Genomic DNA, 13068 nt, shown 5'->3' with positions numbered 1-13068 from the left:
AGAGCTGCGCGAATACGATGAGTGACAAAAAGGACAGCAACGTCACTATGCACAATGGTGTCTTGCTCAGGCTCGGCAGGACCCAGTTCTAGGCTATGTCACATTGGTCTATCGGATCAGGTGACACCACAGCTTCGCTGCCCAACCACCTTCACAGCATGGATTGAAGCACATTTTTTGTTTCAAGCAGTGGTAGCAGAAAAACAGATAAGGAAAATGTATGCCCTATGTCAGCACACTTTACTAGGGAAAGGAAAAAAGGAATATCCCATCATGCAGTAGAGGTGTATATAACACCCTGCCAATATAAGTGAACATAAGTTCTCACATGCTTCTGCGTCATTGCTGCAGAGTCCATTTACCTGTACCTCGACATGTTTTAAACCACCTAGACAAGACATGTACGAAAGAGGATGTGGCAGGAAGTGCTTTATGCTTGTCCTACAGAATCAAACTATTTTGCTAACAATCTGCTCACCCTTGCTCTAAGGCAATGTTCTGCAAACTTTTTATGAGCACTATGCCAGAATTCACCATCACTCATTAGCATTCACATTTACACTCATACGCACTTGCATTCGCACTCACTCGCATTCACACTTGCTCGCATTTTCACATTCACGCCCGAGAAATGAGTGCAGTTGAGTGTGAGCAAGTGCACACACAAGCGCGTTAACGCGACCCAGTGGCTGGCGCAGATATTGTCAACCACAGCACGCATAATCCTCACTGAGTCATTGCAACATGCGATGACCATATCATTGCTACCATTAAACCTTTAGCAGCAGCAACATCGGTATGGCTATCATTACCAGTTTGTCACCTATACAACCGAAACATTCCCAACACATTTTGGTTGGTCAGGATCTCCAGTGTCACCACTGGTGGTACAATCCTTATGTGTATTCGATTTCATATGCAGCAGGCAATGCTGCGAAGCCCAGAGAGACTTCTCCCACCACTGGCATTCGCAATAAAAAAATAATGTGCCACGTATGAAAGATATAGGTATGTGTCATGTCAAATGATGTCACATTAGGTCTCATGCTTTCCTGTCGCAAAATACAATGCATTTATTACATGGAAGGTGTCACAGCTCTGAACCTATATTTACCACCAAATGAGCAGAATGCCACATTTCTCCAACTTGCAGCCACAGCACAGCACTTGTGCTCGTGACTAAAACAGAGCAATTTTCCTACTGGAAGCACAAAGGCGCACAATACATTATTTGACGTAACCTTACATCCACAAATTGTAGATGTATATTTAGTAGTTATTCCACAAAAATCATCGCAGACCTGAAACAACTGCACTACGAAATGTTTGTGGTAATACTATGACCACGCAGCATGCGTAACTTCGACAGCGTTGCGTGCTAAGCATGAAACGAAGAACAGAAATATATCAGAATCATGGCATCACGGCAATGGTTGTAAAAATATAGCACGTCCCATTCATAAAGTAAACCTAATTATTATTCCAACACTGATTAGAACAGAGGCTTCATATGCGAACATGAAGACAAATTTGAAGACAAATTTTTTATTTTTAACCTAACGTGGCACATCATCATTTTCTTTTTTTTTTCTCTCTAATGATATTATAAGAAGTTATATTGGAGCTAAAAGAACCACGATACATCCTAAAACCCGAATCATAAATGCACAAACATAACAGACTCGTGCATTTACTACAAGATAATTTTCCAAGAATTCAGAAGATACTTATTTTGACTACATAGAAAAAAAAAGACAACACATTGCTCAATCGGCAACCTGTTATATTTTTTTCCGAATGTCAATATAAGTGTTGGCTGAATTTCCAGAAGGTATGAGCCAAATGGCTCAGCTGGGAACCATCATACTTCAAGACACTCGACACTTTACCTGCTATACCACAAATAATTGCCTATAGCCTGTTCCACATGGTGCAATTTTGCCTGCACTCTTGCCCTTGCCAACTTGCAGGCACAACAAACGTGCCCTCGGCCACTTCGTGCATGCAATTTTTTTATGTTCGCAGGCATTGAACTTCTCTGCAAATCACAGATGTGGCATGTATGGGGAACCAAGAGCAATGCGACTTGTCAGACACATTACTATGGCCTACCAGCTCATTTTGTTTTGAGAGTCACACAAATTCAAGCAAGAAAATCGATTCGAGAGAGCAGCTTCCAGTTTGTTTTTCTTTGTTTTTACTAAAGAGAACAAGACGGAAAGACAGGGAGGTTAGCCAGTGTAGACTGGCTGGCTACCCTGTGCTGGGCTAAGGGGGTAATGGGAATTAAAGACGACAGAAAGAAACACACAAGTTTTCACCGAACTATACTGAATAAGTCTGCAAGAATAATTCAGTTTTGCACTAGGTGCTCACAAACGGGTATATCACAGCCACCGTGATCAGTGAAAGTGAAAATGACAAAATTGCAGCACGTGAAACGGGCATTACTATTTGCCCGTTCACGTTGCATTTGCGATTTTGCAGAGATGTTCAGCACCTCCAACCACCAAAAGGTGCATTTACGAAGTGGCCAACAGCACATGTTCCACATCTCCAAATTTGAAAGCGCAAACTTACAAGCAAGGTCACGCCACATAAAACCAGGTTATCCTTGATACACATCTCGCCAATGCTAGGCAGTATCGAAGATGTCTGTATCATGATATGTCTAGCGAGACGTGTATTAATATCTGTATTTTCGATGCATGAAAGAATGTATCGTGTATCTTAAGATACAAGATACTGCTCATGCAATCACCTTGCAAAGCTATAAACGCTGGCTGAACTCAACTTCTCGAGCTGATTGATACTGCTGCCACTAAGCTACCCAAATTTCCCCAGGCACTGAATTTTCTATTGTCTGACCTTAGCAGGTAATTTGACAATACTTCATGCCTGAATATCATAGCTATAAGCCGTGCTGCCTGTATTGTGTTTCTATGTATTCACTGTGATTGTGTGATGCGTAACCGCCTTTATATTTTACTTAGATATATCATTCTCTCTTTTTTAGCACACCCTTAAATTTCTAACTGCTGCAAATCACCAGGCAATTAGGGCTAGAAGTGGCAGTAGTGTGAATAGCGGCAGTATACTGCGACACTATGTGCCACTACAATATGTATGAACCGTTTTTTGGATGCACAAGTTTTCTCATCGAAGAAAAATTGTAAAAAGATTACATGTTCAAGAATACATCGCAAACGAACGCTTTACGCCAGCAGACAAGTAGAATATGAATGGTTATTGCAGCTTTATGTGCTCTCTGTATACATGATGCGTCACAAAAAAAATGTCGCTACCAGCGTTGTTGCTTCTGCACACCTGTCCGGTTATCCAGTATTTAATGAAGGGAAAAATCAGACATCCACCCATTCGTAGCAATTGCTACAATTGCTACATACGTTATCCAGTATTGTGTAAATGATACTACGTTTACGAAAAAGTTAAAACTACACAGCGGTATTTGCACCATGGTGCAGAAGCTTCTTACTGACGTTCTTGTAATTAGGTGGCGACCCACTAGCTGGTCGGCAAGCAGAGCAGCGACTCCCATTAAATACAAAAGCGACAAGCTAAACCGCTGACAGCGCAGTGCATAAAGTGCTTTCACGTTAAGCAGCTAAAGAAACTCCAATAAATTGCTTCGGAATGAAAATATTATACTTTGAGCAAGAAATACAAATATTTTGAGACACTAACAGACATTTCATTCAAATGAAGCAAGGTTGGTCAGAGTTAGGAAATTTCCAAGCAAGTAATTTTGAGCATACTTGTTTTCTCCTACATTATATATAATAAGAAACTTGCAGATGCATCAAAGTATCTCAAGATACAAATGGAAAGTATCATATCAGATAACATAACTGCGGTAGTATCCTGTATCAGTATCTGAAATACGTTGCCCGAGTAACTTGTACCGTATCATGATACAACTGCAATGTATGTTGCCCAGCTCTGCTTCTCCCCGCCTTTTCTCATAGAAAATGTTTCACAATATACAGGTAGTAGTCGTTAATCCTGGTAAGAATCCCACAGATTGCAGGGTGCCACAGGTTATCTGAGCATTTTACTTACAGCTAGCAGCCATTGCAGGTGGAATTTTGCTCTGTAAAGCGGTATTCACGTAGTGTAATAATTCTACAGTTTGCTCCACAGTGTGCATCACATGTTGCACACATCACTACATATTGTGGCAGCTCACTGACGTAGCCATCCGCGCCGAGGTCGGATGTCTTGCTCGGCCTCCACAAACCACTGAAGTAGAGGGCGCCGGAGGAGCCAGATTTAATAGTTGTTCATTTGCATGCCTGGCAACTTAGCATGCCATTTTTGACATTGCTTTGCATTCACATTTTTGCCTGCTTGTGTACGCTGCATCTCCGCTGTGCTGCAAATAAGCCAGCTGTAGGCTCAAGAGCGTCGCGTCACTGTCAAAACTGCATTTACAGAAAATGGACGCTTCTGTATTTTGGGTTTCGTGGTTATGCCAAACCCAGAATGCCTGTGCTGCAGTGACCCTACATGTGTGGCAGTTGAACTCTTCTGGTAACACTGATGTCCCTTTGACTTCTGCGCTGCATCTGTGGATGAAGCAGTAGTAGAGTGACCTGCATCACTGCACAATGTCAAGCGAACCTTGGAGCAGATTTAACCTCCATGTGCCCTGTTAGCAGCCTACGTTATTCATACAAGCTTGAGTTCAACAGCGCAGTTCGTAGGGACGTGCCACTAGGAAGCATTAGTGAAGCATTTCAATCCACAGTCGCACTTGGTCTGGCTACCAAGTCTTTCTGTTCATACATCAGGCACAGCCCGCCCAACTCTTCAATTACATCCTACAGGATGTAATTGAATGAATTGATAACCAGGGCGATGGCTCAGGATATTGTGGTAGCATTAGTGGTTTAATTTTGTGCACAGCTCTTCTATATACAAGGCCGGAGAATATGAATGGCCATGGAAAAAATAAAATTTTAATTCAAGCTAAGGTCCAGCACATACAAGTAATAAAACTCGTATTTATTCCTCCATATTTGTGTTCAGTTTCGAAAATTACAGTGATAAGAAATAGCATGATTTTTTTTGCATGAACAAAAATGTACCCTGTCCATAACAAAATATCGAAAAGCAAGAAATGAAAGGGTCATGACACTACTTATAGTACAATAGACATGAAGTGAACATATTAAAACTGGGGTACAACAAAGAAAATGAGCAATGTAACAAGAGAGTTTCTGAGAATAAATACAGGTGTTATGAGGCATGACACATTCCATTTAGAAAAACAGCATTCCACAAAAGGTTAAAAAATTCGTAATAACAAGCACGGCAAAGGCCGCCCACACCTCATGACAGTGACCTGCCCATGCCAGTAGAGCTCGAAACGCATCATTGCGCCGCTATCACCACGAGCACAAAGCTCTCTGTTTCAAGGTAAAGCTCCAATATGGACAGCAAGTGTAGAAATGAAGAACGTCAGCAGAAGTTGCACAGGCAGCGAGGCCTCATCATGTCCTCATGCTAGATAGATGATGTCGATCACCAATGTGCCAACTGCCCATATTCATTTTAGAGAAGCTTGTTGGTAAGAATTTCATACACCATGCGCCTCCTGAAGTATGGCATGTTCAACTGTTCAAAAGTGATCTTCGCATCTCTGGTAATGTACTCCGCATACTTCAGTGCAAACATGCCACAGTCACTTCCATTCATTTGGTGCGGAATGTCTTTCACAGTCTCGTAGGTCCACTTGGATAGATCAAGTTCCTTCTGCTTTTTGTCTCTACTTTCTTCCTGGAGGTACTTGCGCAACGCCTCGAGGCACTCAGGATTTCTGCCGCCCATGGAGTCATAATAACGAATTGTGTTGTGTCGGAAGTCAATGACTGCCAGGCACCAGTGTACGCCCAGATGTACAGGAACAAGAATGAGGTCGTGTGCAAAAATATCCACTCGTCGCGTCCAACGCTTGATAGCAGCATAACCGCTGGCAAGCAGCTTGGGGTAGAAGAAGGTGTTAAAGGCATACACCGAAGGCAGGCCCGGCTGTGTGCGGCCGCGTTCCATGAGCATGTTCATGTAGAAGTTGATGACCTCATCATTCAACCAATTCAAACCAGCAAGTGTTTCCATGTCCTTCCGCGTCACCGTCAGCTTGAATCCCGTGGCGATCACTTCATCGGCAGGAGTTGGCCTCAGGGCTTTGTCGATAGCAGCTTCCATCTTGGGTGTTAGCTTGGGGAGCACTTCTTTCTTGATCACTTCTGCTTGGACCTCCGTTACAGGAGGCTTTTTTCTTGAATGCAACGAATAAGTTTTCTCTAGCTGGACTTCTAAACCCTTCTCCTTGGATATTATACATGCCTGAGCAGTTTGGTCCATGTGTGTGAGCTTGTCTTTTAGCTCCTGGAGCCATGCCGGTGAAAAGAAGTGGCTGGAAGGAAGTTCTGGCACTTCAGGCGACGACGAGTGCGCCGTTGATGACGAAGACGCCGACGAGTTCTTTGCTGTAGGAGGATCACGAGCTAACGAAGCTGCCCCGCGAGTTGGCTTGGGAAATGTCGACGCAGGAGTCAGCAAGGGTTTTGAGGACGCCTTAATTTTCGAAGGTGTCAAATGCCTCGTCGAAGAAGGCGAGTTCGTAAAAGAGGCAAGGGCTGGCCTATCACCCCGCGGTTTCACAGCCTTCGTCGCATCTGGCGATCGGGATCTCGAAAGAGGCCACTCGGTCTTCGTGAAACCAACGGTGCTATTGGAGGCAATGGTACTCATGGATGCATCCTGCAAACTTAGCTTCATATTGCAGTGCGGAGCGGTGCACTGCTGCCGAAGAAGCAACTGGTATTCGCGCTTCTCTTGAAGGCGCATGCAACTGTACGGCGTCGAAGCCAGGTAGCGACCACCATTGCGCACTGGAACCGCGGAATCGGCGTTTGTTGGACTCGGTGATCTCTGCATCTCGGGACTCAGAGGCTGGGACCTCTGCGTATGCGCGCCGCCGGCTTTATACAGTGATGAGCTGTGGTTCTCGACGGGCCCGCCAAGCTCCGGCGTTGGCTCGGGGCGCTCAGCCGTCGACAGCAGCGACGCTCTCGACGCAGAACCGGACGAAGATCTGTCGTTCTGGTTCCGCTCCAGAGGCCAGAACGTCATCTGCTCGTGCAGAGGTTGCAACCGCGGCACAACAGGTCGCTGGTGAGGAGGTTCAGGTGCCGTCGGAGTGAGACAACTGACCGCCTGGCCGACGAAGTAGTTTTGCATCGGCTTGCGGATCGCCCAGCGCAGCCAGCTCTCGTGACGATTATCCGCTCTGCCCGGCCCTGCCAGACGAGTGTCGTTCGTGCGAAAGTGCTTGCGTTTGTTCCAGGCCTCGACAATGACATCGTCGTCATCATCATTGTCACTATCCATGCTTTCGTCGCGTTTACGTTTCTCTGAAGCGCGCCGGCGGTCCTCCGGCGGTACGCCGTCCCTGTGAGAAGGTAAAAAGAAACGGAGGAGCTTGGCTTTCAGTCTCGCCAACATTGGTCAGTCCGTCTGGCAAGCCAGTGTGATCCACCAGAAGATAATTAATACTGTATTCTAGTGAACTTATTTCTTATAATCCATCAGAAATACTTGACTTCGATGTGAGCCACCCAGCGTAAGTTGGCGCAAACAAAAATGGCGGACGGAAACGAGTGCCTCAGCGTTGCTTTCATATGTCCATTTCGTGTCTAACATCAACGGGAGTTCGTTTATCAGCCCTCGCAGTGCCGTAGAATAAGGAACCGTCGTAGTACTTAAGAAAACTTAATTATCTATGTTTTTATTAACGTACTGTCAGCAGAAACGAGAAAATCAATGATCGCGGACCATGCTGTATTTGGCTCAGAGCGAAGTGGGGGCTCACCGAGTACCACTAGCCATTGAGTTTTATAATTATTGTATGAAACTGTATGCCACTAGCAAGCCACTCACGTTTTATGGTTCACACTAGTATGGTTGATAGAAAAGATGTTGGAAAAACAAATACCTATCTTTGGCTCTTTCAAGCTCTTTTCTTGGTTGGCAGATGGTCGGACCGGAAAACGTTCGTTCGCTCGATCATTTCTGTAGTAGCCTACGCGGCACCTCAGAACAGTAAGCAAACTTTTTAGGCCAGCTCCTTGACCATGTCAATTGACGTAACGTTCCTTTGTTCTTTTTCTTTTTTTACGTTGCCGCAACTCGGAATGAGTGCGGAAAAGGAAGAAACAGGAGACTGGGGGCCACTGGCACAAACCCAGATCAACAATTAGGCAGCGAACTTCATACAGTCCATATTAGTGCACTCAAACGAGGGAGTGCCTCCTGTTCTTGGTAATATTATTGCTTACGATATAATGATCGCAGTACGTTAGTGCCAAACTGGTGGCAAGCGTATTAGTCGCAGGAACTGGTCAAGTATACGTAGATGCCCCGCTGGTAAAATAACTTGAAAGATGTGCGTCTCTGTGCAGTGACGTTGACATCGAATCTTTCTTGTCATTTGCGGCAGTTGTAACCTCGCTCTGTCTGCTTTAAGGGCCCGTGAAACGGTTCGGACAAATTTTGTAGACGCGTAGGGTACAGCTTAAGTAGAACATTCGCACCACAATTTAAGTGAAGCGTTACGTATTAATGGAGCTACGAGCAATTAGAAGTTACCCTCCTCCCCAGCCATGCTTTTCCTCCTCAACTCGTTCGCCGAGCGAGCGGGGCTAAGCTCCGCCTTCACTGGTCCTGCGTCACGATGCGACGTCACATCGTCCATTTCCGGTTGTTTTGAAGCCCGCCCCCGCCCGCGCGAAACCTCTCCGCTAGCCGCTTGGCTGTCGACCCCAAGCGAGAGCTATCGAAGCAGCGTGCGTTGCGAGCATTCTGTCGTAGCGCCGAACGAGTCTGGTATTCCGTTAGCCACAGGCAAGCTGGTCATATCGGCAAATGGCTGGAGGCATAAACTCAAGCTGATGAAGGAACTTTGGCGCAGACGTACGTGAGCGGCCTGATCGGTCTGCACGGTCCAGACACTTGTTGGCGCAGCGCTTAACCAGCCAAACACAGCGCTAATATTGCTCTAACCAAGTGTAAAACATTTTAAACATTTATAAAAGCAATGTGTTGATGATTACACTCCTGCGAAAAATACGCACCAGCAGCAAAAAAGAATACGCTTCGTTGCTGCTACTGTGTATGGTTGAGCTCTATGCCACCAGGTGGCTGCACCGTGCAGACCATTCACATTTGCCCTTCTGCTCATCTCGGCTCATCCCGTTACGGCACAGTCAAGCGGCCAGACCCTGTCCCCTTGCGCTTACGTTTGCCCTAATACGGGACTCGCGAAACGCTAGTGCGTTAGTAATCTTCCGGTGTAAAGTGACGGCCACAAACGCGCAAATCCTGGCGCCGATCGGATAGCGGCAGTCCGATGCGCAGCAGCCGGTTCGCTCGTACGCTGCCCTGCAGAGGGACACGATGTCGCAGCTTGACATATTGCCAGTCACTACGTTTGCAGTCCACAAGGCAACAAAGTCGAATCATAGTGCTCTGACCGCGGAGCTCTCGTCAAAATGGAGTACGTTGTAACACAAGCAGACGACACTTGCTGTGTGCCGGAAGTGCTTAAGTGTACTCAAAAATTGTTCTTGTGCATTCTCTTTCTGCTACTTTCTCTTTATAAAAACAAATTAACTAACATTCCAACTATTACGAAGATCATTTGTTTACCATAAAGTTGGAAAAATTATCGATCACGCGCCCTGGTCAGCCAATCAGGTAGCTCGCCCACGTGACGTCATATGGGTTATTTGCATCATATGGGTAGGGGCGGCTTAAAATTCCGCCGAGCAGTGCGCTGCGATCGACAGCGATGTGCATTTTTAAAACCTTATAATAAATTACACGCTTTACGCAGAGCACTTAGATGTGTCAATTAATGATCAGAAGGACCTACTCTAACGACTAAGTACGTTTGTAGAAAATCGCCAAAATCGTTTCAGGGTCCCTTTAGCCTTGTTGAGGCTGTAGCTTTTGCAGAGGACTAGGGTGTACTAGAATAAGGCTAAGTGAGATGAGCGGCGGGGCCCGCCGGGTGCCGCGTGCGTCTATTTGTCGTACAAAAATCCCTCACGTGACCTGATCCTAGGTGCCTAGGGACAGCATCGTTTAGGGATTTTTGAGAAGGCGCGATGCTGGCGCCGAACGACGCCGTGGCGTGTTCGTCCTCGGCATGATCGTTCTCTGGACCGCGCGTTGTTCAACATTGCACATGTGATTGTGCTTGCGTTGCTTGTTTGTTGGTTGTAGGTTCTGTGTTACTTGGCGGAAAGCCGTGAGTAGTGGCGGTGCGGCAGTGCGGCTTTGGCCTCGGTGAGCTCTGGTAGTACAGAATCTGCGTTGTGTGACCCGTGCTTTCTTGAGAACCCGGCGGTGGATCGAAGTGGCCTAGCGCCTCGGCAGCGAAGTTCTGCGAACCGCGATGTGGCGTCGCCGTGTCCGACTTTGCTTAACGGACATCGAGGGATGTGCTGCTCGCTGCAAGTCATGTAAATGCAACTGCGTCGACCGCCCACTGTTCAGCGCTGAATGTGTGTTTGGTGTGCTGTGCTTGAAACGATTGATGCAGCCGTGCAGAGGGGGTGGCGAAGGAGCAGAGTGGCTTAGGGGCTCCGTTTGCGTGTTCACAGACATGTGCTCCCGTCTTGGTCTCATTAGCGGCTGTCGCGGGATTGTGGTGTGCTAGCTCCTTGCCTAGTATGAAGTTAACGACGTTAACACACAGCATGTTCACGTTTTTCCGCGCTATATGTCATTTGCGTGACGGCCGAGTTGAAAACGAGACGTATGTCTGTGTTCTTTGCGTTTGTGTGTTGTAAATTACTTTCTATTGTGGAAGTTCTGGGAGTCTTGTTACGCAAGGAGTGCAAACGTAAACATAAACACATGTCTGTGTGAATCAGCTACCGTGTGTTGCGACGCTCTTCCGTGTGGTAGACTGATGCATGGTGCGCGTTTATTGCTGTACTGTTGTAAAAACCATTTGTTTATTCACTCAATAAAAATGTACGGCTTCTTCGCCGCAGTACATTTTAATTACGCGGTGAAGCATACTAAAAGTTGGAGGGGGCCGCTATCAGCCAGCATAGTATGTCCACTTAGGCGACCTGAGAGGCGGCGGGTGCGCGAGTGTATAATTAAAGAACTCTTATTATGTCCGGTGACAGTGGCCCCTTTTCACTTTTAGTATGTTTCACCGCAGTACATTGCTTAGGCTTCACCGCGAAATATTAGTGTATTGCGAGAAAGATAATCGTAAAAAGCCTAATTATGCAACGTTTCTTTTGTACCTTGCTACACCGCAATACAGGGGTGTAAATAAGCATCATGCAGTAAAGCATAGTAAGAGTGGAAAGGCCACATAGGTTTACACTGTGCTCATTATTTTCAATTGTGACATAATTTGCAAGTGCATCTGTGCTCGTGGTAAGCTTCATTGACAATTCTTTGTACATTACAAATTAATATTGCAGGGAAGCTTACTAAAGCACATTCGCCATTATGGTATGTGTTATTCACCTTCAATGCAGGAGCACAATGTGGATTCTTGCCCCTGCTTTTGGCTGGACTGCACATGCTCTTTGAGAAATGATTCATTTCATTGATTCATTCTTTGATTAAGCGCGAGACCTAGCAATGGGTAGCCCAAATATAGATTTGAGAACACCAAAACGAATTCAGCAGTAAGAAGCTAAAGGGTTGTTTCGGTGTAGAGCAGTGGCCAAGTCTGGATATGAAAGAGGAGGAAGAAAAGCCGAGTCTTTCCACTTCAACACTGGGAGGCACAACTCCCACAAATAAATACAACTCTTACTTATTTTACTTTTGTGATGAAGTGATGAGACAGTTTGACAATTTTAATCGCTGAAAGCCTTAACGAAGCCTTTTTCAGGTTGCTTATTCTTGGTTTCAGACTCTGCACATTGCATGTTTTCTGTGTTTCTTGCTTTTTCTTTGTGGGTAGGGCATGTCAACATTTTTTACCCATGTCAAGTATGTGGTGCCATAGACTGTTCTTAGATGAAGTCTTGCCCTTTCATTCTGTACAATATGATGTCGTTTTTTGTTGTGTCCAAGGCCGTTTTACAGCGTGATTGTAGCATTTTGCTAAGTTTTGCCTCTGTCACCCAAGCTTGAAAGATTGCTACCCACTGCTGGTGGCATGACACATGTGACATTTCTTGAAAAGAATATTAGGTAAATTTTCGTGTGGGTGGGAATCATACCCGGGCCTCCGGAGTGCGAGACAAGCACACTTCCCCAATGCCACGGTTGCTCCACGGTTCTGATGGGCTAAATGAGCGCCCAGTGTGTGCATCCTTGTGCACGTCGCAGTGCTAGTGCGTGCGTCGTTGTGCACGTGGCAGTGCAGCCAATGGGTAGGAGGTGACGCCACGTTACGAGTGTATAAAGTGAGTGCGTATAATAAAAAGCATTAATGTCCAATTAAATGTCGCTGAGTGGTCTATTGAATTATGAACTCCTTGTGGGCATATGAGGACACTAAGATGCTTGGCACATTTTCATGTGGTCTCACCAAGGCACAGAAAAGCAGCCGAGAGCTTGCACAGACAAGGAATGTGGACAAAAAAAAGCATTTCAGCAAAAGGACTAATGCTTTCGCATTCCCACACATAAGCAGTCATAAGTGTCCCTGCCGAATTTATTATATCAGTATTGCCTTGCGTGGGGCAATTCTAACTCTCCAATTATTGTAATGGCAATTCACTGCTGAATCCTGTGATTGAACCCTTCACTGATATATAGGGTGTCCCAGCTAACTTTGGACAGAACCAAGGTAATGTTGTTTGCCGACACTTGGAGATACATTACTTCTTTTTCGTTCTACCTAAATACATAATTAGTCCTAATTAATTAATCAGCTTCTCAAATATTGTTAGATTAAAAGTGTCAATGAGAAAATTGCCATAAAAGGAAGTGTGTCACTTATCCTGTGCACTGGTTCTCTCTTTGAATTGCAATTTGTTGCCCATATTTGCTCTTTTG

The 13068-nt window shown here is 45.6% G+C and overlaps 1 protein-coding gene across 1 annotated transcript; it reads right to left on the bottom strand.

Moving 5' to 3' along the window:
• Positions 1-5004: 5004 nt before the first annotated feature.
• LOC126539891 (uncharacterized) lies at positions 5005-7690 on the bottom strand. Its single transcript, XM_050186706.3, has one exon. The coding sequence runs from the start codon at positions 7528-7530 to the stop codon at positions 5575-5577; it is 1956 nt and encodes a 651-aa protein (XP_050042663.1). The 5' UTR covers positions 7531-7690; the 3' UTR covers positions 5005-5574.
• Between the last annotated feature and the right edge of the window lie 5378 nt (positions 7691-13068).

Source organism: Dermacentor andersoni, chromosome 3 (genome assembly GCF_023375885.2).
Source record: "Dermacentor andersoni chromosome 3, qqDerAnde1_hic_scaffold, whole genome shotgun sequence".
Lineage (NCBI taxonomy): Eukaryota > Metazoa > Arthropoda > Arachnida > Ixodida > Ixodidae > Dermacentor > Dermacentor andersoni.
The sequence above is the reverse complement of the archived record's forward strand: the minus strand, read 5'-3'. Positions and strand labels throughout refer to the sequence as shown.

Coding starts and splice junctions, on each gene's coding strand:
- LOC126539891 (XM_050186706.3), bottom strand. CDS start 7,530: ATGTTGGCGAGACTGAAAGCCAAGCTCCTCCGTTTCTTTTTACCTTCT.